A 25,127-nucleotide genomic window follows, 5' to 3' on the forward strand; every position below is an offset into this window, starting at 1 on the left:
GATTTCTACTGTTTATAGCATCGGTTCATGGATGACCAGGAGTGAAACTAAGTTTATTGGAAAAACAAGAAAACAGTAGTTTTCTGATACTTTCTTGGCTTTTAATTTATTTGCTAGCAATTTAAAAATGTGTGGGACACTGAATATCAGCTCAACCAGCACTGACCAGACAAACGCTTCCCCTCCTAGAAAAATCAGTTAAACCCCAGGGGATCTAATAATTGCATTAACTGTCTTATCTTCCTGCTTTCTTAGATACAGATTGTTAGTTGTTAGTATGAAGGGATGAATGATTACCTATCACAATGCTCTTACATTCAGTTTTGAGGGTTTTTCTAGTTCTTAACATATAAAGCCAATCAATGTCCAGTATTTCAACTCATATAAACCCTGAAAGCATCAGCATCAGTTGCTAAACTCCTGAAAACAAAATTATTTTCATAGTTATATCTACTTTTACCCTCAGCTTTCTTTCAGTCCAGGTGGAGGAGTGGATTTATTGCATTATCTAATACAATATTGCCTTTATCTTGGTTTAAAATAATTTTAAATATTCAGCTAACTGTGGAATAAAGATCCATAAACTTAAATGGTGTAGTTAACGAAACAAATGTGAAATTGTTTTAAATTTATAGTAGTTTTAATATGCTTAATGTTTACACTAAAAGAAAACATCATCCCTTAAACACCTGTTGCATGAATTCTTTTACATTTTTAATTCATGAAATTATTTTTGAGCAATAAAAAATTTTAATGAAATAAAATAATCTTAGTGTTGACATTGAAAAGAAACATAATTTAAACATCTGCCATTTGCATTTTTAAATTTGCCTTTAATTTTTCTTCTGTTTTAAGAATTTTAATGATATATAGTTGTGTTAATATGTTTACACTGAAAGGAAACGTAATAACTTATGCGTCTAACGTGTAGATTTCAAAGAACTTATAATACCCACAATTCCTTGCGGCCACTTATCAGCCGGGTTTGTTCCTGTTTTGTTGATTACATCGGCGGTAAGGGAGTTTGTGTCCCTAAATATTCTTTATGCATGTTTTCTTCTTCTGATGTCCACAGGCAGGGAGTTTTTGCCTTCTTTGGAGAGCACTGCACTTTGATCGACTTTATTTCTACATGACTGACTTACTGCATGAAATATTAACCAATAGCAGAGCGGCAGAGGAGATGATTAGTCTGAGAAGAACATTGACCTCTTTTCACTTTATTTCACAACACTCTTGCTGTCAGGACAAGATCCCTACCGGATTCAGTTCACTGGAAAGAGGGAAATTCGCATACCCTGATCTGGACAGCGGGCCAGATTGTGTTGCTCTGGAGTGGAAATAATTTCACCCGTGGCAGAAATGAAGAGAGCTATTTTATTTCTGATAACTGTCTATGTCTCGGTGCCTGTCATTTTATACCTGTTCCCTTGGATACTGGGCCAAGTCATATTTGCTCACTTGTGTAAGTAATGTGTCTCGAGGCCTGGGTGTTTATTCAGAGTCAAGTTATTACATGTCGGATAGAGCAGATCTATCATTTAAATGACGTAATATATTTAAGTCACGTAATACTAAGGAGACCAAATCGCCATACGCAGTGTTGTGTACTGTTTATGACAAATGTTCTCATGGGAAATACTAATGCTGAAACAAACACTGTTAACAAGTTAACAACCTGTTGATCAAGATTATGTTACCGAACATCATTGTCATTATCCTGTTAAGTTCATTATATTAATATTTAGATTTGTAAGGCATCATCAGTAGAAGATTTACCCATTTCATTTGATATGTTACTCTGCTGTCAAAAAGAATTCAATCAAGGAGTCCTCTGAGATTGGTGTGATACTTAAGGTGTTTTAAATATCAGAGTAAACACTTGAGATTTATTAGGAGTCTGGGTTCCTAGAACAACACAAAAGGAGTTAATTGTTATACAACAAAATCACAATAATAGTATTTTGATATAATGATCATTTGTCTCACACTGGAAAAAACGTACCAAATGCTAGTGGCAATTGACTGCAACCACCACAATAACAAAAGTTTTTAATTGTCTTTAAGATGCTATTAAAATTGGATTCAAACAACTTCTATTTGAAGGGATTTACGTAGCTTGATAACAAAAGTTTGTTTGTCTTTACAATAATAATTAGTATTACAGGACAGCCTGGCCAATGACATGCCATCTTTCTGTAATTTTACACATTTATTTCTTACAATTTAAGCCCAAAGAGTCTGATTTCTTTCATTTATCAGAGCACAATTTTTCTGTTATGCCGAAAAACTGAGGTGTGCTTTTTAAATTGCACGCTTTCCCCCCCTAATACCAGCGATTAAGTGTGTAGTTAAACTTTGTTTGACATCGTTGAGGTAGAAGAAGATAGAAATAGGAAGAAGAGAGAGGGATGATGGCGAGAAAGCATAATAGGAGAAATCTATCAATCTATAAATTCTGTGGAACTGACAAAGCAACAGCACTGAGTTTTTACTTATCATAACAGCCTGGTTCATAGTAGAAGAGTACAGGTGCTAGACAAATAAGACTGCTGTGCAGCTAAAATCCCATATCAGACAAGGACAGGGCAACTTTCCTCTCCCAAAAATCCAGCAACTGTCTCCTTGGTTCCCAGATGTTCACTGTACTGTACAATTTGATATTTTACAGTTTAATGTAGTTTGATATCTCATGGCATACAGTACACTGCAGCATAATCTGATATAATCTAATAATTCATAACACGACATACAAAACATGCTGACCTTGTGTGCTTTTGTTTCCTGTAGTGAGGTTTCCATTCTTTGTGGATCTCAGCAGACCTGAAGATGTCCTAAACCACACATGCAATTTCTACCTCAACACAGAGGAGGGCATCTCAGTTGGAGTGTGGTAGGTCATTTTTGGGATCCTGTTGTGTCCATTTATGTGAATCACCCGAAAATACCACGTGCATATTGAGTACAGTTGGCTCCAGACTGAATATAGCAACGGTGTAATCATTTAGCTGGACAAGAACCACTCAAAAGCTGCCTGCGTATCTTGAAATGTAAGTGGATTTGTTTGTATTGTTCACTCTTTCCCTTTTGTCCCTCTCCGGCTTTGTGTCTCATAGGCATACGCTCCCTGCCAGCCAATGGGAGAAATCCGCCAGGAGAAGCCCTGAGTGGTACCGGGAGACTCTGGGAGACGGCACTCCTGTTATTATCTATCTCCACGGCAACATAGGGACCAGGTGGGATAAGAGCAGTAGGATAGAGTCCTTGAACTGATCCTAATGGAGTCTAGTGGGTATTACAGGACTACTCAGGCCCCTGGTTTTATCCACAGGAACAAAGCGCACAGGGGTTTGTGGGTCAGAGTAAATGAGACTGAAAGCCACTTGATTACTTGTATTCACTGCTCTTATTTTGCTTCTGCAGGGCAATAAATCACAGAGTACAACTGGTGAAGGTAAAATTCATAATCTGAAGTATGTTTATTTTTTTAAAATTCTGGTAAAATGATTTTGACTCTAAGCGTTACGATGATATTCAGATGTTTTTCTTTTGTAGATCTTAAGTGCTGCGGGGTACCATGTCTTATCTTTAGACTACAGAGGTAAGATGATTGTTGCTCATTAAGGGATCATTTTTCTGCTACACACAAACCAGATCTTCTGTTTGTTGTCCTGGAGGTTTGGAGCTATATATAAAAGCTCAGAATAAACACTTATAAAATATATTTCTTTCCTCTGTCAGTAATAACTGCATATATATCTGGACATAATAAAGAATTCACCCGGTCCTTAGCAGGTCTTTAAATCATTTAAATACAACACATGACATATTAAACAGACAGATGGCCTTGTGACTGACTGTAGAATACTTTGGTTTGCAGAGTAGTTCATGCTTGACTTGCTGCAAAATGGGCCCGAATCCTCAGCCCTCCACCACTATGCTGTGCATTATGGCGAAACATCTCTTTGGGCTCATCTGTCCAAAGGACATTGTTCCATGAGCCTTGTCATTTGTTCTGATGCAACTTTGCAAAGTTTTATTTATGGAGAGAAGAGACTTTCTCCTGACAATCCTTTCAAACAAGCCATAATTGTTCACTTTTTTTCTAATCGTACTGTCATGAACTTTAACTTTCCAACTTGAGGCCTTTAGAGTCTGATATGTGTTGCGGGTTTTTTGCAGTTTTTACAAGAAGTGCATGGTCTGACCTTTAGAAAATATATAACAAAGGAGAATCTGTTTAAAAAAGTCATCATAAGTCTGTCACTGTCAGTGAGTATACTGCATAATCAATATCTTTTAACAAGGTTTTGGAGATTCTACTGGGGACCCCAGTGAAGCTGGATTGACCAATGACGCCCTCTACCTGTACCACTGGGTAAAGAAACACAGCAAGGGGAGTCTCGTCTGTCTGTGGGGACACTCGCTTGGCTCCGGGTCAGTTTCTCATGTCACGTCAGCCATGTCCACCACTCATGATGCAAAGCTAGATGAAAGCTTTAGTAAGAAAGGAGTTTAAAACATAATTGTTTTTTTTTTGTAGGGTGGCAACCAATGCAGCAGTGAAAATACAGGAGCAAGGTAGATATTTAAGCTTACTTTAAATGTCCACTCTACCATGGGAAATATGACTTTTAGGGTTACTTACGGCTGTGTGTGCATGCACGGCCTGTCACTGCCATTTTTCAACCTATCCCGAATCATTTATTTGTTCACGAAGTCACCGTTACACATCTTTTCCACAGGAGAAAGTTTTATAGATTACAGTAGAAGTAATAACAATTATCTATAAATAGGGTAGAACTACCTCGGTTCAAAGTGCCTCACTGTTACAAACCCCTTTGGCTTAATGTGCATTTTGCAGTTAATCACTGAACAATGCAGCATGATGTTTCATTAGCAAGAAAACAGATTATTCAAGTCTATAAATGTAGTTTTTAAACTCCAATCATTCATTTTATTTTCTGTTTTAATCAACTGCACTTCAATCTATTTAATCAGAGTCTGCTGTTGATGCTTTGATCCTTGAAGCTCCATACACAAGCATCGGAGAAGTCGTAGTCAACCATCGGTTCACGAAGGTGTGGACAGTCATTGCACATTTGTTTAACTGCAGCTTGCAGCCCTGTGTTTTGCTCATGTTTTCAGCAAAACACAGCTCTGTTCACTTTTGTCTTGTTCAGAAAAAAAAATTTCATTCCTTAATGATGTGATTGCTAAGAGATTAATCACTTCGTCATCTGTTTGTGTGATTTAAAAAAACAAAAAACAAAAAAATAAATCACTGGTTATTTTTAATGAACCACTCCAGAATAGTGAGTTACAAAAGACAAGACTATAGATTCACCACAACTTTTGGTTTTTCTCAAGCCCAGTTGATTCCCTGTTTAATCTATACCAATAAAGCAACAGTTATATAAGAAAAATTGTATTGTTAAAGCCCCTCAATCGCAACAACAATTGTGAAAGTTAGCTGCTCTAAACTGAGTCTAGCTTTGTTGGCATTCTCTTCCTGTTTATAAAAGAGGTTTTCCTCACCAGCATCGCCAAATATTTCCTTACAGTGGATCACTGGGATTCTCTAACGTTGGATCTTTATCATAAAGTATGAAGTGCTTTGACGTGACTGATGCTGCAAAGAGGGATTATATAAATACAATTCAACTAATACAGTGTAATTTTGTGTATGAATTGCTAATATTTACTCCACCTCCACACATTTATAAAGTAGACTGGAGTCTCTCACAGAACCTTCTGTTCTGCCAGTGTTTTTGAAAGGATATTGCAGCATATTTTCCATCTTTTTTTCCAGATGTACAGGTTCCTTCCAGGATTTGAGAGCTTGCTGTGGAACATAATGAAAATGACCAACATAGTATTTGCTAATGATAAAAAGTAAGTGTGGCATATTTTACTCCGAAAGAAATGCAAAGAAGTGTTCTGCATTTCCACATTAGATCTCTCTCACGTTTTTACTCCAACATCTTTGCAGCTTGAAGTCCCTGATCAGTCCACTTCTTATTCTGCATTCAGAGGATGATAATGTTGTTCCTTATCACATGGGCCTGGAGGTACAGCTGGTACTCTTCCTCTCCATTTGGACAATTTCCTCTAGTGGACTTTGCTGCTTTTTTGCTGAATACTCTGTATTTGTTGTCTCCAGCTGTACGAGATATCACTCCAGACTCGGAGGAAATTAAACACCGATGCACACGTCGAAATGATCTCCTACAGTGCAAGTCTTGGATTCTCCCACAGCAGCATCTACTTGGATCCCAATTTATCAGGTGTGGTTAGGTAAGGCAATATCTAAAATTGATTAATTGCTTTTCCATTGAAGGCGGTCTATTATGTTCATTTTTAGGTCCCCTTAACCCCTAAAATGAAAGCTTTTTCTGTTTTGGTTGCAGGAAATTTCTAGAAAACCTGAGACACTAGAGTGGCGGTCCCTCCTCCGGGCTCACAGTTCCTCGTGGTCCTCATTGCTTTGTAGGTTTTGTGAAAAAAGTCCAACACACTGGCCAACTTCTTGCACAAAAGCTTCCATATCTTACAAAGATGTCAATAAAAGCACAGTACTGTATGTCGTTACACTCTGTTTTTATTTCAACACAGAGGAACACATGTTGATCAGAAATGTAAGTTTGCATACTTAACTAAGTTACAAATGCCTTTAAATCCTTGAAATTGTTCTGAGTTTCTACAGAAATGTAACAAATGTGAGAACAGTCAGCTGACTGTGATCCTACTGGATTCCTGAAACCTCCACCCACCCCCATAATGTTAAATATGAGCAAGTTATTTGGAAATACTGAAGCTTGCTCAGCACAGTGACTCGCAGTTTAAGCCTACTACATGCATTGTGCTAAAGAAGTATAACAGTGCGTTGACAGCAAAGTAGTCCTCAAAACAGTTCAGTGATATGCAAATTGAAGGCTTAAACCAAACGGGAACGGTTAACATGCTGTAAACAAAAAGGCAGCCTCACAGTTTCTTAAGAGCTTTGACAGTTTCTTCGATGGCTTCCCTGGGCTCGCTTGGTGGCGGGATTTTGAGGTTGGTCGGCTCCACGCCCCACACCTCTGTGGCGTACTCTTTGATGGTTCTGTCACTGGAGAACTTTCCCGTTGCAGCGATGTTCTTGATCACCATCTTCGTCCACTCCACTGGATTCTTTTAGAGAAAAATAAAAATATAATTTATCATTTTAGGTTTTATATTTAGTCTTCTAAAAAAGTATGTTGGTAGCAAATACTTCATTTTTTTTGAATGGGTGTGCAAGTGCATGCATCATGGTGAGAGTCACACTAGCCAGTTAATTTTGCAGGTTTGTGTATGCGTCTGTAAAGTCCTTTAAAACTCCATTATTTTTCATTAACCAGCAGGGGACTTTCTCACTTTCCAAAAGAAGTCCAACTGTTTTTTGACCTCAGTCAACATATTTTAGTGAGTTTTTGGACTCAGTTGCTAGTGTAAGGTGTTATTTAATACAGCATGATATTAATTTGGTAAATGATGGCCCACTTTAGAATTAAAGATAATTGAGAAAGCAGGATATGGTTTTGGGCGTGGCGACCCTGTGGTTGATAAGCTGGTACTGTATGAGTGTGAGAACCCTCAGTTTCTTCAAAACAATGTCTGTCGCTAAGTGCCCATCTTTTATATGCCAAACACTGCATATCTGTCTGAACAGATTTGTTAATACCTGTGCAACCCTGTGATTAAGGGTTTAAAAGCCACTCATGCTTTGGTTTAATCAGCAAAAGTCAGCTGGTGTGCTCCAAGTCCATGCAAGATGTTCTAAAGTTTTTGTATTTGTAAACAGCGAGAACTTCTTCCTGTGGGAAATGGTTAGAAATGGTGCAAAATAACAGTGTAGAGAAGTACAACTGTAATTAGAGCCGCATGTGCTACATTAAAGAATTTGATACTGTACAGATGCTAAATGGGGAAATGTAAAGCAGCTTTTTTATGAGAAACAAAAGGAGCAGACAAATGAAAACTTTGCAAAGGTGTTGCAAAGCGAATGTCACCTTGTAGAGCTTGCTGACTTTTTCTTGGCATTTCACGTAGGCTTCAAAGTCTGCGAAAACTTTGAAACTGAAAACAAACAGACAAACGAACCCAACAACCGTCAGATTTTTATAACATTTAATTGCTAAAGACAGGATCAGCTGATCATGTAACTTGAAATTACTCACCGGTCATATTTGAAAAGCATCTCGGTGAGGTCTTTGAACAGCTCTGGATTTTTGGGGCTAAAGAATCCACTTGTGATCTGATCCATCACTTGCTTCAGCTCAGGAATCTTTTTGTAGTATGCCATGGCGTCATACCTAACAAAGAACAAGTAAGAAAGTTGGGTTTTCGTAGCATTAAGTTACAGATCAAAGTCTGTGAGAGACTTCCTTACCCCTTTTTGTCCATTTCAGCTACATCCTCTACCCTCATGCCAAAAATGAAAAGGTTCTCCTCTCCGGCCTCCTCGGCCATCTCCACGTTGGCTCCATCCATGGTGCCGATGGTCAGGGCTCCATTCAGCATGAACTTCATGTTGCCTGTTCCTGAAGCCTCTGTGCCTGCAGTGGAGATCTGCTCTGACAAATCCGTAGCAGGAATCACTGAAGAAGAGCACATGAAAATTTAATTACTTGCAAAACATCTTTCTCACTTTATCTGAGTTGCATTTTAAAGCGAATGGTACCTTTCTCTGCAAGAGACACTCTGTAGTTCTCAAGAAAGATGACCTTCAGCTTGTTGCCCACCACAGGGTCATTGTTCACCACATCAGCGACGGAGGTGATCAGCTTGATGATCATCTTTGCCATGTGATACCCTGGTGCAGCCTGCAGAGCATCACACAATCATTACCCTTCTTTGTCTGTTCATCGCACCAGAGTGTTTGATTTGGCTGAATTGCTACCTTTCCACCGATGATCACAGTTCGTGGTACAAAAGGTGCGGTAGGGTTCATTTTGATGCCTATGAAGCAAAATAAAAAAATAAAATAAAGAAACTCTATATTAGTGATTTAAACAATAACCATCTGGACTCTATTCATTTTCAGAAAGTTACTGATTTAGTCAAAATTAATGAATTAAAAACCTGCTCACACATTTAAGGCATAGAGCAAAGCACACAAAAATCAGCATTTTACGCACTCATACAGTCATTTTAAGTAATTTTCAGTGTTTCAAATTTTGGGGATTTGCATTTTTACTTCTTGTTTTACAGATCCATCATTTTCCTGCTGATTTGTTTCTGAAATTTGAAAAGAAAAGCATTTGGGAAATATTTTTTGCTTTCTTTTGAGAATTTGATGAGAAAAAAAAATGCTACCAGTCAATTTCTTTTAGCATACAGATCAGAAACAGCTTAAAAAACCCACACACAAAACAAAACAACGGCCTAACAGTGCAGATCTGCTAGGCTGCTGCATGCTCCAGCTGTACATACAGTTCTCAAACTGAGGGGAGCAGTGAGCCACTGCAGGTGAACAAACATGAAAAATATAGATTGAAAGAATTAGTTATGCAGGGAACAACAAGTGCCTCATTAAAATTCAGCTCTGATGCTTTTCATTGCCAAAAAACCGACACACGGTCAGCAGAAAACTTGAGAATTCCTGAGCTGAGCACATCTACATAAAGCCAAAATGTAATCTTATGCAACTCATTGGCGTGAAGCTCCTGGATTGCCACATTGCATGACATATATGGCATGTGTGTGCAGAACATTTCCAAAAAAGGAAAGGACTTTAAGTGCAGGTATAGTCAGCATCATGTTGCACAGAATAAAAGTGTTGATGAAACTGCTGCTGTCCTGTTTATTACAACCTCAGGGCTGCATGGAAAATTCCCACAGCTGAGTCAGACAGCCACATTCTTCATGTTTGCTTTAACATGCACAGCTGGGTGGGTAGTCTGCCACATCGGGACATGTCAGATTGTGTCATGTAAATTATCACTCAGAAAATCAGCCATTATTAAAGCTTTTGGCACTGAGCAATCAAACTGCACGTGCTGCACGTACGGTTGTACATAGTGATGATGTGCAGGCAGTTAAGGAGCTGGCGCTTGTATTCGTGGATCCTCTTCACGTGGACGTCAAACATGGAGGCTGGGTTGATTTTCACTGGGTACTCCTTCTCCAGGTACTGGGCAAATTTCACCTTGTTGTCCTGTGACAAAAGGAAAAGAAAAATACATACCAAGTATGTGACTTGGCAGGAAGATGCTGAGGTGAAATTGCTAAATAACTGACGAGTGCCGCCTGGACACGTACCAGGTTTGAAAACCACAAACTGCAATCATGCACAACACAATCAGATCGTTTGAGCCTGCAATGATGTGCACAGGCATTGAAAAATGATATGTAATTTTCCAGCGAAGATCAAATTTTTAGTTTCATGGTGCAGCAGAACAAACACTACCATGCAATCATAAGCTACATAAGTGTAAGGGCTAATATTTAGAATCATTTCATGTAAGTGGAGATCATTTATCTGCATTTCAGGAGCGGGACCACACCTGATACCCTCCCTTTCCGGTCCTATGTCTATCTATGGCTCACATGGGTATCTGCCTACCCTGGGAGCTTCTGCCAGTCTGCTCTGAGGCCTTCCCCAAACTGCATCATCAATTTACGATGGCCCATCTGCCATTGTCCAATCTAAAAGGAGGATGTGATCTCAGCTAGTGAAACTTATTTTAAAGAAAAAAAAAAAAAGTATCAGAGGAAACCAATAAATGCTATATGCAGTTCTGAGGCGTTCTTGAATCCAGTGCCATTACCTCATTTTCTGTCTGAATAGTGGTGCAAGGAGTATTTACTAAAAGACTGCAGAACAATGCTACGACTGGTATTAACAGATATGATTTCAGTACAAACAATAGTGATGCAACAGTGTGTAAACCAGAACCAGTCCAGTGGCAGATGGTTGTGAAATCACTGAGCAAAAAAAGATTTTACAGCACAACTCCTGCTTTACTGCAAGGGACAGACAGAAATTTTTAAATATTCCACAACTATTCTTTTATTTCTGTAAAGTAAAATGAATCAATTATGTCTGCCAGATGAATGAAGCTCAATATCATCTTTCAAGTGTTTGAGCATTAGAGTGTTTTTGACTGCTCCCTTATTTCCTGATGCCCTTGCCATTTATCCAGGCTTCATACCATCGCTGGGACTTCACAAACTCGTGTCCTCCCAGTTTCAAATCGGGGATCATGTAAGACACTACATCTGGAAGCCACTCCCAATGAAGCTGAAGTATAAATGCCCACTTTTTAAAATTTTACTCTTAAAAGCACAGTAATTGAATAAATCTACTCAGGTACTTTGCAGTGACACCTTCCACGTTACCTGTTTCACTTTAGAGACATCGCGGATGAAGGTACCATCATTAACAAGGTCATTCAGCTTCTGCAGCTCATCGAGGTCCCTCACATAATCCTCCCCGATGGCCTGAAAGACACTTAAGGTCAGGCTAAAATATGCAAACACACATCGACAGTTTACACTTCAGCAGACTGTTTGTAAAATAGCAAGTAAATGCACTGCCAAGAACACAGCCGCTTGATACATCTCTAAAGATTTAGGGGTCTTAAGCGGTCTCTTGACTTCATTACTGCAGCTGAAACAGACCTCGGCTATAAGCTCCGCCAGTCCAGGGTTACAGAGGAGCAGCCAGCGTCTGGGAGTGATGCCATTGGTTTTGTTCTGAAACTTGTTTGGTTCTAGTTCACTGAAATTACGAAACCTAAAGGAGGAAAGAGAGAAATGTTCAGAAGGATAGCTGTTATACTAAAGCTTTTAAAACCAGCAGCAATACTACAGCATTTGTAATGGTCTCCTTAACACATAGTATTCATATACAGAAAAAAAATGAATAATTATCATCTCCTGCTGAATTTGTAAGTTTGCTCACTACTTATTTCACTCAGGGACATGCAAATCAGTTGATAACTTTCATGTTTTGTTCTGGATCTTTAGGTGATATTTTGTCTCTCTCCATTAAAACGAAACTACCCTAAAAATTTGTGTTGTGTTTGCGTGTTTGGAAGCGAGCAAACATAAGCGTTACCCATTTAGCTTTGGTTTTAGGAAAAAAAAAAAAAAAAAAAAATTGGACAGTACACATCAACAAGCAGCCACCTGAAAATGTCCTTCAGCATTACAGTACCACACAGGTATTGAGGGTTTTGGCCTTTAGGAGAGTTTCAACATGCAGTTGATGTAATGGTGAATAAAAGAGGTAAAGATTCAGTCCTGTTGTAACATATGAAGCCATGCTCATTTAGCAACAAGTGGTGCAAACTTTCTCTTTTAAAAGCATCTGTTATAATGACATTTAAAGATTTCCTTTTTTTTTTTTTACTGAATTTAATGGCAGCTGCAGCGCTCGTTTGGTCTTTAGTCTGATATTTGATTGACTTTTTTACTGCATCCAGCAGCAGAGGGCTTACACTTGGGTCTTGATGATGTTGGAGTGTATCTCAGCGACTCCGTTGACTGCGTGCGATCCCACGATGCACAGGTGCGCCATGTTCACCCTCTTGCCTCCGTCCTCTTCAATCAGAGACATTTTCCTCAGCTTGTCCATGTCGTTTGGATAGAGAGCTACAATATTCTGCAGAAAGAGAATAGATGGTGACATGTCCATCCCATGAATCATCAATGCAGTTTGTCATTATGGACACTCTTAATGCAAAACTAAAGAAAAAGTCCAGTATACGTACATCAAGGTGGGCCTGATTGATCTGGTAGATGATTTGCAGGTGTCTGGGTAGGAGTTTTTCCATCAGCTGCACAGGCCAGCGCTCCAGAGCCTCGGGGAGAACTGTGTGGTTAGTGTAGGCAAATGTTCGCGTTGTGAGGTCCCAGGCCTGAAAATAAAGAGAAAGTTTATTCTTTTGCAGTCATTTACACACATTCTTGATTTCATCTCTTCTCCCAGTTCATTAAAAGCCTCCAACCTCCTGCATTTTACTTCTTAACATGGCAGTCAACTTCTTCTGCTTTGCCTATGCAATACTGAAGCATCTGTTTCTTGTGCTACCTTACTTGCCCATAGTTGTTCATGATTTCCTAATTAAAGCTTGTTTTAAGTCGGTCAATTTCTACTAACCGTGTCCCAGTCGATTTTCTCAATGTCCAGAAAGATTCTCATCAGTTCGGGGATGGCCATGGCTGGATGGGTGTCATTTAGCTGGATGGCTACCTAGAAAACACGGCATCCTGCAATTAGATGTTGGTTTCCTTCCCGTTGACCTCCTAAAACACTACAGGTCGTGCATACATTTAATATGCATGGTGAATATCTTTCTCTCATCTTTCTAGTAGATCACTGTTCTGCTTTAATCTTCTATGAATAAGGAACTTTATTGTGCAAGTGAAGAAGTATCTTGGAGAAAAACTGACTTGTGCTGCCACACAGGTTTGTTTGGAAACAGCAAAAAACTGCTCCTTGTTACAACAGGATGGTCAAAGTTACAAAATACAATGAAGTAATGAACTGCAAATGCACTGAAACAAATGCTACCATTTTGCCTTTATTATTATAATTATTAGAAAACTCAGAGTGTTACTTTGTCTGGGAAGCTCTTGAATGATGTGCGACCGGGTACGCCTTTCTTAGTGGTCTTGAAGCGACGGATAATGTCTTGGAGTGTGGCTGCCACGACAAAGTATTCCTGCTTCAGACGAAGTTCTTTTCCTTCAAAAAACTGTAACAACAAGTGTTATAAGTGGTGGAAAAGAAAAGAAATATGTGACTTGCACTTAATGCAAAAGAGTGACGATATTGAAATTGACTGCCTATAAACTTACATTGTCATTTGGGTAAAGTACACGGGAGATGTTCTCCGCCAGGTTTCTGTCCAGAACGGCTTGGATGTAATCTCCCACATTAACTACAGACAAATATTACAAATTCAATGCTTTAAATTTAAAGTAAAAGAACAAAAATGTACAGGAAGGGGGGGGGGGGGGGGGAAATGCAGCGTTTGAGGGATTTGGCAATGCATAAATCTTGTTGCATGTTTCTGTTCTGCAGCAGTTGTGCAAAATTTGCCAGTTGAATACTAAAAAAAGGAAACATGACTTTAAGCAACTATGCATTTGTTAAGTGTAATTTCCGAGTTTGTTCTTGCAATGACAAAAAGTAGTTGGAGCCTCACACCACTGTTGGCAAAATATTCAAGCAGCCTCACACAGAGAAATTTAAATGGACAGTGAAAATTCATGACCTACAGTCTTTCAAGTTAAAATCATTGGGAGCGCGGGCAGACCACAGCCTCATGGTGTTCACAGTGTTGTTCATATAGCCAGGGATGGGTGTGTCATAAGGCATTGCGAGAACCACCTGCAAGTTAAAACACACAAAAACCCCAAAACACATTTATAGAATACTGTGATGTACTCTCCCGTTTTCCCAACTGCCCCAATAACCAAAAACACACCATAAATTAACATTTTTTATGCCTTCTTAACAATATTCTTATAGTAGGATACTATGTTGAAGAGCTGGTGTGCATACATTTATGGATGTTTGTCTGTTTTGCTGATTCTCATCAGCTGTAACTACTAAAGACTTCCATATTCACGCATTGCTGAAATAACCTATAAAACCTATTTCTTACTTCATCAATATTTCAGTATCAGTACCTGAGTGTCAACCCATTTTGGGCCAGCTCTCGTTTCCTCCACTCGTCCATAGAAGTGCACGGGCAGCATGTACTCGGGGCGAGCCTTCTCCCAGGGGTTTCCATGTCTCAGCCAGTCATCTGCCTCTTCCACCTACAGTAGGTCACAAGTTAGAGCTCCAGGATAAGAGTCACTGAACGAGACACAAACTCCACTTAGAGCACGAGGTCCAATCAGGGCCCTATTCCAAGTGACATGTTCAACAAACCAAGTTAAATAATTAACTCTGAATCGATCAACTCAGACTGGAGTTGAGAATTAGTTCAATCAGCTCCGAGTATATTGACCTTGAGTAAAGCATGTGCATGAGTAGACAAAAGAAAATCATCACGATTCATCGTGGCAACAGATAAATAAAGAGCAGAAGCTTTATTTTAATAATAATAATAAAAAAAGAACATGTCTCGGTGCTGATTATGATATTTTACTATAAAAGACAGGAGAGAACAAAGGGGGTATGTTAGTTTGCTTGGTGACAGTGGGATGGACCTGCCCTCAAGTCAGTTTTTCATTAAACAAAAGCTGTTTTGCAGAAGTTAAATATGTCAGGAATATAGGTCATCTTGGGACAAACATGCTGCAATAAATGCTGGGACAGAATAAATAAATAATAACATAAAGGAAACATAAATGGTTTAGGACAGGATGAGCTGAGAAAGAGTTAGAATAGATCTAAGTAGATCTTTTTTGGATCTATCCTGCTGTGAAAGTGGGCTCTGACCTGGACATGGGTGGCTGATCTGTTATGTGGAGTCACTGCAATCTGACCCACTGAGACTGAATCGGGTGATTTTGAGTGAAATATACAAACTTTTACAAAAGTAATCAGATTACAAGCAGACTGTCTGCAGGCTACTTTTTGAAAATTCACTCAGTTCAGCCTCATCTTTACTCCAAACAGTGTGGCAGACTTTGTACAGAGAAGTTATTTAAACAGTGATTGCTGCAGTGTTGTAGAGTAAATGTTTCCAGTGGGGACCACACATGCAGTCTGACAGCTGCATTAGTGTCCACAGAGTCACAGGGTTACAAAGAGGTAGGCTACAGAGCATGGAACATAATCACCGCCTATGTTCTCATACATTGATGAGTGAACGATTATGAAAGTGTTCATCTTAAACATAATAAAATAGTGACCTACTATCCAACTGGGATCTTTGATAGCAACTTTATGAATGAGGAAATTAAACTGAGCGTCATTCAGCTGGCTCGTGCGCTGCAGGAGGGGAGGAGTCAGAGTTTGGTGAAGAAAACCGTCCAGTGATCAGGTGAAGTTTACAGAGTCCGTTACCCCCGTGATTGACTCACAGTTGATGTGAACCCATCTCAGGGTTCACAAACTTGGAGTTGCTGGCTACAGCAGCTTCCTCGAGTAGATTTTGAATTTACGCTGTTCACCAGCAACAGGGATTGATACATGCAGGTTCAGTCACACTGTGCAGGTTTATAGGTTGCTGTTCAGAAGTCCATGTTTACACTGAGAGTTTGAACTTCAAATAAGCAGCAAAAAAAAAAAAAAAAAAAATCCAAAGGGCAGAAGCCTTTTTCTTTATCACAAGATACACAATGTTTTGTTCCTATACAATCAACCAACCAGCTTCTTGCATCACTCGAGCAGTGCTAAACACAGGTTTTTATTAATGATTAGCTTTATGAGTATTCTGACCTAATAATTTCTACTTTGGCCCAAATCAGCCTTGAGTTCTAGAAAAGTGAGTTTAATCAGTTTCATTGTAGTTTAACTGCAAGAGTCCACAAAAAAGGGTAAGTAATGTAAAGCTTTGAAAATAAGATGCAGGTACCTGCCAGCCATCTCTTATCTTCTGGTTAAAGATCCCATATTCATATCGAATGCCATAACCGTACGCTGCAAGTCCCAAGGTGGCCATTGAATCCAGGAAACATGCTGTGTGCAGAAGAATTAGACATGAAATCAGAAACATAAAACCCCTGTAGTGAAATTAGAATTGAATTCATTTTAATGGCTGGAAGTTGATAGAATAGGCACGCAGAGATATTTGATAGAGGAATGCCAAAATAACCTGGAAATAGCAATGACATATTGCTGTAGTGGAGATAAGGCGATAAGGAGTTCGCCTGCAAAAAGACTCATCTTTAACCCTTTTGCAGAGTTGCAGCATACTGAATTTTATTCTCTGTTTTCCAGCTTTTCCTGTTAGTTAGGACTCCCAGAGGAGAGGCTGGGCAGTGAAAACCTTTTCCTCCCTTTCTCCCAGCCTCCTTTTAAACACTTGCATTATTTTACCTGCCAGTCGGCCCAGACCTCCATTCCCCAGCCCTGCATCCTCCTCCATCTCCTCCAGCTCTTCCATGTCCAGGCCAAGCTACAGCAAAGCATTAAAAAACAAAACAAAAACAGAAAAAAATCAGCAGTGTCATTATGTGCGGTCAGTTTGTGCGGCTGTGGATGCTGCAGAAATTGCTGCAATAAACCAGACCTGATAGATGGCTTCATCGCAGGCGTTCTGCAGCCCGAGGTTGATCATTGTGTTTTGGAGTGTTCTGCCCATGTAGAACTCCAGAGACAGATAGTACACTCGCTGGTCATGTGAAAGAAACATAAACACTAAATATTTGCACCTGCTACATCATCAGTCTTCAACTACCCCAAAACACTGATAAAGTCTTTGTGGCTTTTGTTGCAGTTTCAGAAATGAAGCAGTAAGTGCAACAGACAGCAATTTTTTTCTGCATAAAAAAAAGAACAGTGGCTCATTCTAATAAGGAAAGTTTTATGCAGCGTTTAGGTACCTCCCATAAAAAGGGAAACACTAAAGCGCATAAAGTTGTGGTTTTTTTTTTTTTTGTTCTCTCGTTTTAAATTTCAGGAAATGCATTCTCTGAGAAAACAGTCTACATGTAAAGATATTTTTAATCTGCCAGTTTGACACTCTGCAGAATAGGTTGGCTGCACTACAGCTGTGTGCGCGTTTGTGGTGGAGTTTAACTTTGACACTAAAACTTCTTGCTGTTACCTTTGGGTCCACCTCATAATAAAACTGCTGTGTTCTGATCCATCTCCCCACCAGGTGATCTCTCACGGTGTGGGCCAGGGCAAAGTAATAATCCCTTGGTGTTGCAATGTTTCTGTCTTTCACCAAAGTGAAGTGCAGGTGTCGATTAAAGCCCTTTTTCAGCTCTGCCACGTTCTCCACTCCCACGATCCCCCTGATACTGATCTGCTTGCGCTTCTCCTGGTCGGTGAGAGGTGTCGCCATGGTGGGTGCGCAGTTTCGGGGCTGGGAAACCGTGCCTGTCCTGGACTGAAAGTGAAGTTAAATGGGAAGAGAGTTGCCGTTTTCATGCACTAGTCTCCTCCTCATGCTGGTTGTTATTGGTGAGTGCAGGGGGAGGGTGGTGCCTCTGCTGACCTGAAAACGGCAGGAAGCAGAAACACCACAGATAAAGAATGAATGGCTCTTTATCTGCAGGGTTTTTGTTTGTTTGTTTTGTTTTTGGTATGATTTGATGTTATATAAAGGTGAGCAAGTGCTGACTGCCCTGAGTGCTTTTATATGTAACGTAACAACACATGGAAATATGTATACATGCATATAATAAATATATAAAATATTTTTTAAATATAATATAGAATTTTTTGCACGCTGTCATTTTGGGTAGCTTCCAAACTCTGTCTGGCCCCTCCAGTAGGTCCCTAGAGACACACCAGGGGACAAACTAATGATTTTATCCGAATCGAAAACTTAACTTTTTTTATTCTTCAGATAATTACTGAGGAGTTAGAAAATCGCTAATTTGCTGTTCTGCGCACCTCATTATTGGAGTCAAATATAAAACTGAATTCTGAGCCACCAAGTGGCTAAAGGGGGTAATGCAACAGCTAAAACTTGGGGCTCTTCTGATACTTGTAAGAGAATTTGCAAACCGCTTTCCATTATTTATGTATGTATCCATATATTGTTATCTGAACAGGATTTAACAACAACCATTAACTATTATGATTTGTTCATAGCTCAGGCGCAGGAACTATAGTGTGCATCTCTTGAATTGTTTTCAATGTAATTTTTGTATTATGATGTTTAAATTAAAAATAAAGTAAATAAAATAAAGATATATAAAGTAGAATAAAATGGGACACTTGTGTAAAGTGCAAGAGCCTAAAAATTATACATAACAATGATGCTTCAAATTAAAACCCTATGTCTGATTAACTGACAAGGTTAGTGATTTTATTTGGGTAGACTCATCTCTTGGTTGGTTTTACTTCCTGTCTTTGTCTTTTCTCCTCTCATCTGTAATTGTCTGCCCCATCCTTATTGGCTCCTGTTACTCATTTCTCTGCAACTCCACATCTCAGCCTCTTTAACTACCCATTTACCCAACATATCTTAATCCACTCGCTGCTGTTCCTTTTGTTGTCTTTTTGCTTTCCTGATGTGCACATCTTCCATCCAGCCTTTTCAGCCTGCACTGAATCTGTCTTGCATGCCTCCCGAATCCTTCATTTAGGTTCTCATATCGACTACAAATAACAATAACACATTGTTCACACCTATTTATTGAATATTCACACATACAGAAAACACAGAGGCTCATATTATACTTCAAATCATCAGAATAATAGCAGTAATATGGTAATGATAGACACCGGAACAATCATAGTAATTATACTTTGATAAAATCATAGTAATACATTGATAAAATTCTCCACAGAGATATTTCAGGTTCACCGGAAATAATAATAAGCGATGACATTCCACTTCGGATCAAATGGGGCAAAAAAAGGAATCACTTTGGAGTTGAAATGAGGTCATAATGAAGGTAATACACACACATATTCACAGGCGCACACGCACACACATAGACTGTATGTATGTACATTTGGAGATATAACACCCAGTGTCGCCCAGCGACTGAGTGCAGTCCTTTTAAGAAATAGTTTCCATATTTGGCGAGGCTTTACAGTAGACTTAAATCATCCCCGTGTTAATCTATTTAATGTTGTATAAGTATATATGGCTGGTTTAGAAACAATAAGTGTTACAATCACACACTTTTGAATGTCAGCACCCCAAGTGTTCAGTTCAGAAACACAGATTCAGGTCATCTTTTTAAATCAAAGAAGTTTAAATATTCTCACAGAATATTACACAAGTGTGCGCAATCTCACATTAGACATATGGAAAATGTCTCCGATGAACTATTTTGCTGAGTTAAAGCCACATTGTTCACATGTCCTGGATTCTGAGGTTGTGTAATGCTTTGATAATGGCTGCACTTGTCTGCGTATGATTGAAAAGAAGCTCTCGTCGCTCAGTGACCCACTGCTGAATGCGTTATTTTCCGCTATCATAATTATGGCTGAACAAAGGGCTTACCTTGAAAAGCAGCCAGTTAAATGTTGCATAAATCAAAGCTTGAATTCAGCCTTGGAACGAAGGCTGTGCAGCTTGCTGCAGTCAGTATAAATGCACGTACTCTGTCATACTGTACGTTATATTTTCTTTGTGCAGCCATTTTAGCAGTGCCACATGAATTACAATCACTGTAATTACACAGGACAGGAAAGGAGCAAAAAAATCAAACCTGACTGTGATTTTTCTCCCCAATGCTGCTGTTGTATTAGGTGCAAACATAATCACTGTTTCATTTTGCCCTTTCACGATATAAAAATATGTAGCAGCAGGTGAATTCAGGCATCGCGGATGTTACAGATGACTCTGCTGAAGCAACGAATCTAGTTCTTAGCAAAGTTTCATAAATCTTTTGGGTACTGAAGAGGGGGAAAAGGCACCCCCATGAAGCTCAAACACAGGATAGCACCTTCTGTGTATGATGTATGTCTCAGGGCTACGATGCTCCAGGAAACTTTACAAGCAACCTGAAGGGGCAGCAGTTCCTTCAAATGGATCATTCTACATTTTGACTTGAGCATTGACTGGCAGCGTCTTGCAGTTGGTTGAATTCGGTAGCTCAGATACATTCATGTTCCTCTCAGGTTGATTTACCTTCTGGTGTGAGTTATCAGGCACACTGACCGAAAATTAAATCAGACTAACATAGGAGCTCTGAGCAGAATCTCATCATCCTGAAGGTTATGGTGTCCAATGAACTTTGTGGAAGAAAAAATTTGTAGCGTTACTGAACTGTTTGAACTTTCAAGTGTCTTGCCCCTCATCGTTAGAAATACAGTACCGACTAAGGTGGGTTATCTGCCATCAATCCAGTCCTATGTTGTTGAGGGGCTCAGTGTAAAAATCTAGTCTTGAGCTACCCCTCTTTTCTTTATATCTTGCTTGGTTTGGACTCTGGGGAGTTCAGTCCATGACCGATAATTTTCCTGATGATGTGCGACTGATCTGTTGCTAGTCAGATGCTTTCCAGATGGTATTGCATGTTAGATCAAAATCTGTTGGTATCTGCTGTAGAGAGTTTTTTAGGCCTCCCATTTCGTCTTTTGATCTCCCTTTTTCCAATTTCCTTAAATGCTTTAAGGACACACTGCACATCATACCAAGATATGTCACATTTTCAGCTAATAGCTCTTTGGGAAACAACTTCCTGGTGCAAAAATACTATTTTTCATCTGCCAAACTGTGTTATGTTTAAGATATTTCATAGATTTAACTAAAAAATTGGAACAAATGATGCGCTTTGTGACAGGCAACTAGTAACAAATTGCCTAAAAGTGGTTCTTTGTGTAGACACAGTATTGTTTCATCACTTAAGTTAGATGTCTTTTAAATGTTTTAGTGATAGGTCAGTGTTGAGAAGCTTAACAAACAAAAAACATTTTTCTCAAAATGGTCAAGTACAAGGGCTCAACTGAAAATGAGTGAAAAAGCAGCAAAGCCTTGAGAAAGTCTGGAGAACTATTGCTTTAAATATCTGGTTAATTGGAAGGAAAATGTAAAGAAATACAGGGGTGGCTCAAGAGTTTTGAATAGTACTGTACATCATGGTATGCACTTTCCAAAACAAACTAATATTTAATTTAACCATAATTTAAGAGAACTTGGAGGCAGCAGGGTTCATATTTTGAGGGAATCAGAGAGTATGCACATCTGTTTTTTTCCCCAGGGGCCCCTAAACCAGTTGAAACTAATCATGATTTAATGTATTAGTAATTGTAGCTAGCTTCTAATACAATTTGGTGCTAATATAACTTTTTGACTAAAAAAATGCAAACTAATGTCACTCACCTCAACCTTGTGTGCTTTTTTAGAGCTTGTTAGCAAGTGTTCACACTTTTGAGCTAAACAAAGTAAACATTATCCCTGCTAAACACAGCATGTTGGCATTTTCTTTGTCATAATGTCATGGTAACATTAGCACTTAGCATGGCTTAATCTTAAATAAATCAAACTGCTGGTCTGACATTGTGGCCCACTGAGGAAGCCAGATGTGATGCCACAAAAACAGCCCAGCGTCTGCTTTCCTCTCCTGTTGCTCTCTAATGAAATTCAACTGAGAAGCTTCCTCAGCACGAAAACAAACTCTGAAGTACATTTTCAAGACGACAAAATGTTTCATTTCTTTCTGTAACAGCTATGTATCAACTGAAGGAAACATGAAGAACTTTCGTTGAAAAACTCTGAACATCAATAACTTATTTAGCTATACACCTCTTTGTAATAGATCATTTCAATAACAATAATAAAAAACTACCAGTACTCAATCACCTACATTTAAAAAAGCCAGAACTAAGCGAGCTGCTGTAGCACCTTATTCAAACTCACTTCTATATGATATATTAATCCAAAACCCCCTCTTTCCTGTTTTGAGAGCTGCACTGCAGAGAAAGGGTGCATGAAGGCCTCGCTTCCAGGAGTATCTCAGGCTGATACTGTAATTTTTCCTTTTTCTTTATACAAACGATACAGAAGGTTCACACAAGCTAAGCCACTAAGAAAAGCGTTTCATTTATATGAACGAGGATATGACAGTGACACGGCTGAGAGTCAGGCTATTGCTCTCGTCCTTGGATCGTTACGGCTGCTGACCCATCTCAACCAATCCTCACACGCTTTCATACACATGACCTCTCATTCTCCCTCCCTGTAAGTGTGTTCATGAGGAGGAAAAGACATGTTTTTGAAAAAGAAAAGAGAGGGATGAGCATGAAAAATAGGATATATTGAAGTGTATGTGGATGGTATGATGGGGGCTCTTTTTTTTCTTATAAACTCATTTACAAAACAACACCACTTTCTTGGCTATCCACTAAATATGAAGCTACAGCCAGATGTGCCTTAGTTTAGCTTTGCATAAAGACAGGAAAAAGGGGAAATGGGCAGCCACACTCTATTTAAATATGTATATTTAAATCAAAATATTTTTAAAAAGGTTGAAAGTTGGCGCCCACGCTAGCTTCCTCCCCGTTGTTTTCAGTCTTTATGATGAGCTATGTTAAGATGGGCTCCATAATCCAAATCTAAGTCTTGGAAAAACAAAAGCAAAACAAATGAGTGTATTTCCCCAAAATGTCAAACTATTAATTGAAGCCCACATTATAAACACTTTTCTAAAAACATTCCAAGTCCATCAGCTGGGAAATTTTCTTCTTCAACCAACTGGAACACATCATAATATCAAAATACAGGGTACAGACAGCAAAGCACCCTCCATACGGACAGTGTCCCAAGGATGGACCACGAGTCCGGGGTTTAGGCATGATAAAGGCATGGCTCAGCGCTGGATGGGACCTCTTCCAGATTGCTTGGGGTCAGTTGGTCAGGAACAAAAGAGAAGAAGAAGGGAAGAAGGAGTTGGCGAGGGTATTAAAGAGTTTCTGACTGGCAGGAGGAACCTCGGGAAAGCTGGGGAGGTTTCCTTAAATCGGATGGTGTTGAGTTTTCAGCACACTGAGCCAGTTGGATCAGCCTCCCCAGGAGTGTAGAAGTCAGGGATGGGTAGACCAGTGTGCAGTGTGACCTAAAGAAAAACACATTTACACACAAATGGGTTACTAAACTAAATCTATTCAATATATTTTTCCTCCTCCAGGGGGAGCTGTGGAACTATTCCCTCAAAGCATGAAGACTATTTTTCTTCCCTTTGGGAGGCATTTTGCTTCCTGGATACAGCACTACAAATGAGAAAACTGACTGGGAGCAAAAAAGAAATTCAAAGCTTCTCACTGATGTTGACTCTTTGAAGCTTTTTCTCTGTTAAGATTTAATCTCCCGAGGACATATTTGTAAAAGTTAGATAGTTGTAATGAATAATAACTGAACTCATGTGATGCTTTATTAATTCACAAGCAGAATCCTCACTTTCTGTTTGTTGCGGCGCTCCGGCAAAAGACAGAATTAGCAAATTAAACATCATCCCCCAGAGCGGCTCAGCACTTCCCCAGCATGAGAACAAATTTAAGACTGAAAGAAGAAATTAAAATCGAAATGAAAACTATAAACTTGTTTTCTGCAATACCGTGCAGAGTCGGTTCATTATTTAGTCTCTGCAGTATTTGGATGTAAAAAATATATCCATTTTTACTTTACTTTTCGCCTTTATGCCTCGGTATGAACTGAAGTTTAAGGTTAGAGAGTAAATTCAGTTGGAAACAGATGATTGCAGTTACTTTGGTGCATGCATGGACTGAAATTTTCTACCTGGACGTTTCGGTTGAGGCTGATAGCGGGGTAGTATGCGCCCTCCAAGCCTTCGAATGCCACTGGGCCCTGCTGCTCATCGTTCACGAGGAAGATGAGAATCCCACGTGTAAAGTCCAGCAGCACTCCTATTGTAGCTCCTTTAGTGATGCCACCGTCTGTCCTGTGTGGGCACAGGAAAAAAAACAAAGGATAACCGTGTTATTAATTTACCACGGTAACCCTCCAGTCCTGAGCTTAGATTTTCCATCAAAACATGGTAAAAAAAATTAAAATCTAGCAGTGACTTATTTTAAGTCTTTGTCACTTTAGAGTCTGGATTCTTTCCAGCCTGTTAATCATATTATCAGTGCTCATATTTATCATGTAGCCTGTAACACTACTACTACTACTACTACTAATAATAATAAAAGTAACTACACCATGATCACATTGACCACATTTAAAAGCTACTTAAACATTCATTTACAGATGACAGACAGACATTTCGGTTGCTAGGATCAAAATTTGGCTTAAACAACATGAAATCGTGGTTTGGTCAGTCTGGTTGTATTATGTTGGTGTTTGGTGTGTTTAGTTGGCACACTTTAGGCCCCAAAGTACAAACTGAGCATCAATTAAATGGCACAGCCTACGCAAGTATCGTTAGAGCCCATGTACATCCTTTTATGGCCAAAGTATACCCATCTAATGATGGCTGCTTCTGGCAAGTTAACATAGAACGTCAAATCATCTCAATCTGAACATGGCGAAGAGTTCACCATACTTAAACAGTCTTCAGAGTCACCAGATCTCAATCCAATAGATCATCTTTAAGACAAATCT

The 25,127-nt window shown here is 39.2% G+C and overlaps 3 protein-coding genes across 7 annotated transcripts in view; 1 reads left to right on the plus strand and 2 right to left on the minus strand.

Moving 5' to 3' along the window:
- Positions 1 to 969: 969 nt before the first annotated feature.
- On the plus strand, positions 970 to 6,583 carry LOC146686113 (lysophosphatidylserine lipase ABHD12-like). Its single transcript, XM_085440861.1, has 13 exons — positions 970 to 1,014; positions 1,247 to 1,465; positions 2,791 to 2,893; positions 3,117 to 3,236; positions 3,424 to 3,454; positions 3,556 to 3,601; positions 4,308 to 4,437; positions 4,544 to 4,581; positions 5,002 to 5,081; positions 5,813 to 5,895; positions 5,993 to 6,071; positions 6,164 to 6,297; positions 6,411 to 6,583. The coding sequence occupies exons 2-13, from the start codon at positions 1,363 to 1,365 to the stop codon at positions 6,436 to 6,438; spliced, it is 975 nt and encodes a 324-aa protein (XP_085296987.1). The 5' UTR covers positions 970 to 1,014; positions 1,247 to 1,362; the 3' UTR covers positions 6,439 to 6,583.
- On the minus strand, positions 6,584 to 18,018 carry pygl (phosphorylase, glycogen, liver). The gene is made up of 20 exons (XM_085440860.1): positions 17,703 to 18,018; positions 17,166 to 17,267; positions 16,973 to 17,051; positions 16,509 to 16,612; positions 14,668 to 14,799; positions 14,254 to 14,365; positions 13,831 to 13,913; positions 13,590 to 13,727; positions 13,130 to 13,222; positions 12,741 to 12,887; positions 12,468 to 12,631; positions 11,647 to 11,761; positions 11,365 to 11,466; positions 10,033 to 10,180; positions 8,924 to 8,982; positions 8,705 to 8,846; positions 8,414 to 8,621; positions 8,202 to 8,336; positions 8,034 to 8,100; positions 6,584 to 7,173 (listed from the first exon to the last, which is right to left on the minus strand). The coding sequence occupies exons 1-20, from the start codon at positions 17,943 to 17,945 to the stop codon at positions 6,985 to 6,987; spliced, it is 2,562 nt and encodes an 853-aa protein (XP_085296986.1). The 5' UTR covers positions 17,946 to 18,018; the 3' UTR covers positions 6,584 to 6,984.
- A 1,210-nt stretch (positions 18,019 to 19,228) lies between these two features.
- Positions 19,229 to 25,127, minus strand: part of trim9 (tripartite motif containing 9) — a 57,170-nt gene continuing 51,271 nt past the window's right edge. For all 5 annotated transcript variants that reach the window (XM_085441274.1, XM_085441272.1, XM_085441271.1 and 2 more), the window contains 2 exons: positions 24,303 to 24,465; positions 19,229 to 23,622 (listed from right to left, as the gene is read on the minus strand). In XM_085441274.1, the coding sequence (XP_085297400.1) occupies positions 23,545 to 23,622; positions 24,303 to 24,465 (241 nt within the window). In that variant the 3' untranslated portion in view covers positions 19,229 to 23,544. The remainder of the gene's footprint in view (positions 23,623 to 24,302; positions 24,466 to 25,127) is intronic.

The sequence above is a fragment of the Copadichromis virginalis genome, linkage group LG19 (assembly GCF_057382275.1).
Source record: "Copadichromis virginalis isolate Kocher_CV1m ecotype Utaka linkage group LG19, C_Virginalis_male_GT1.1, whole genome shotgun sequence".
NCBI classification, from domain to species: Eukaryota; Metazoa; Chordata; class Actinopteri; order Cichliformes; family Cichlidae; genus Copadichromis; species Copadichromis virginalis.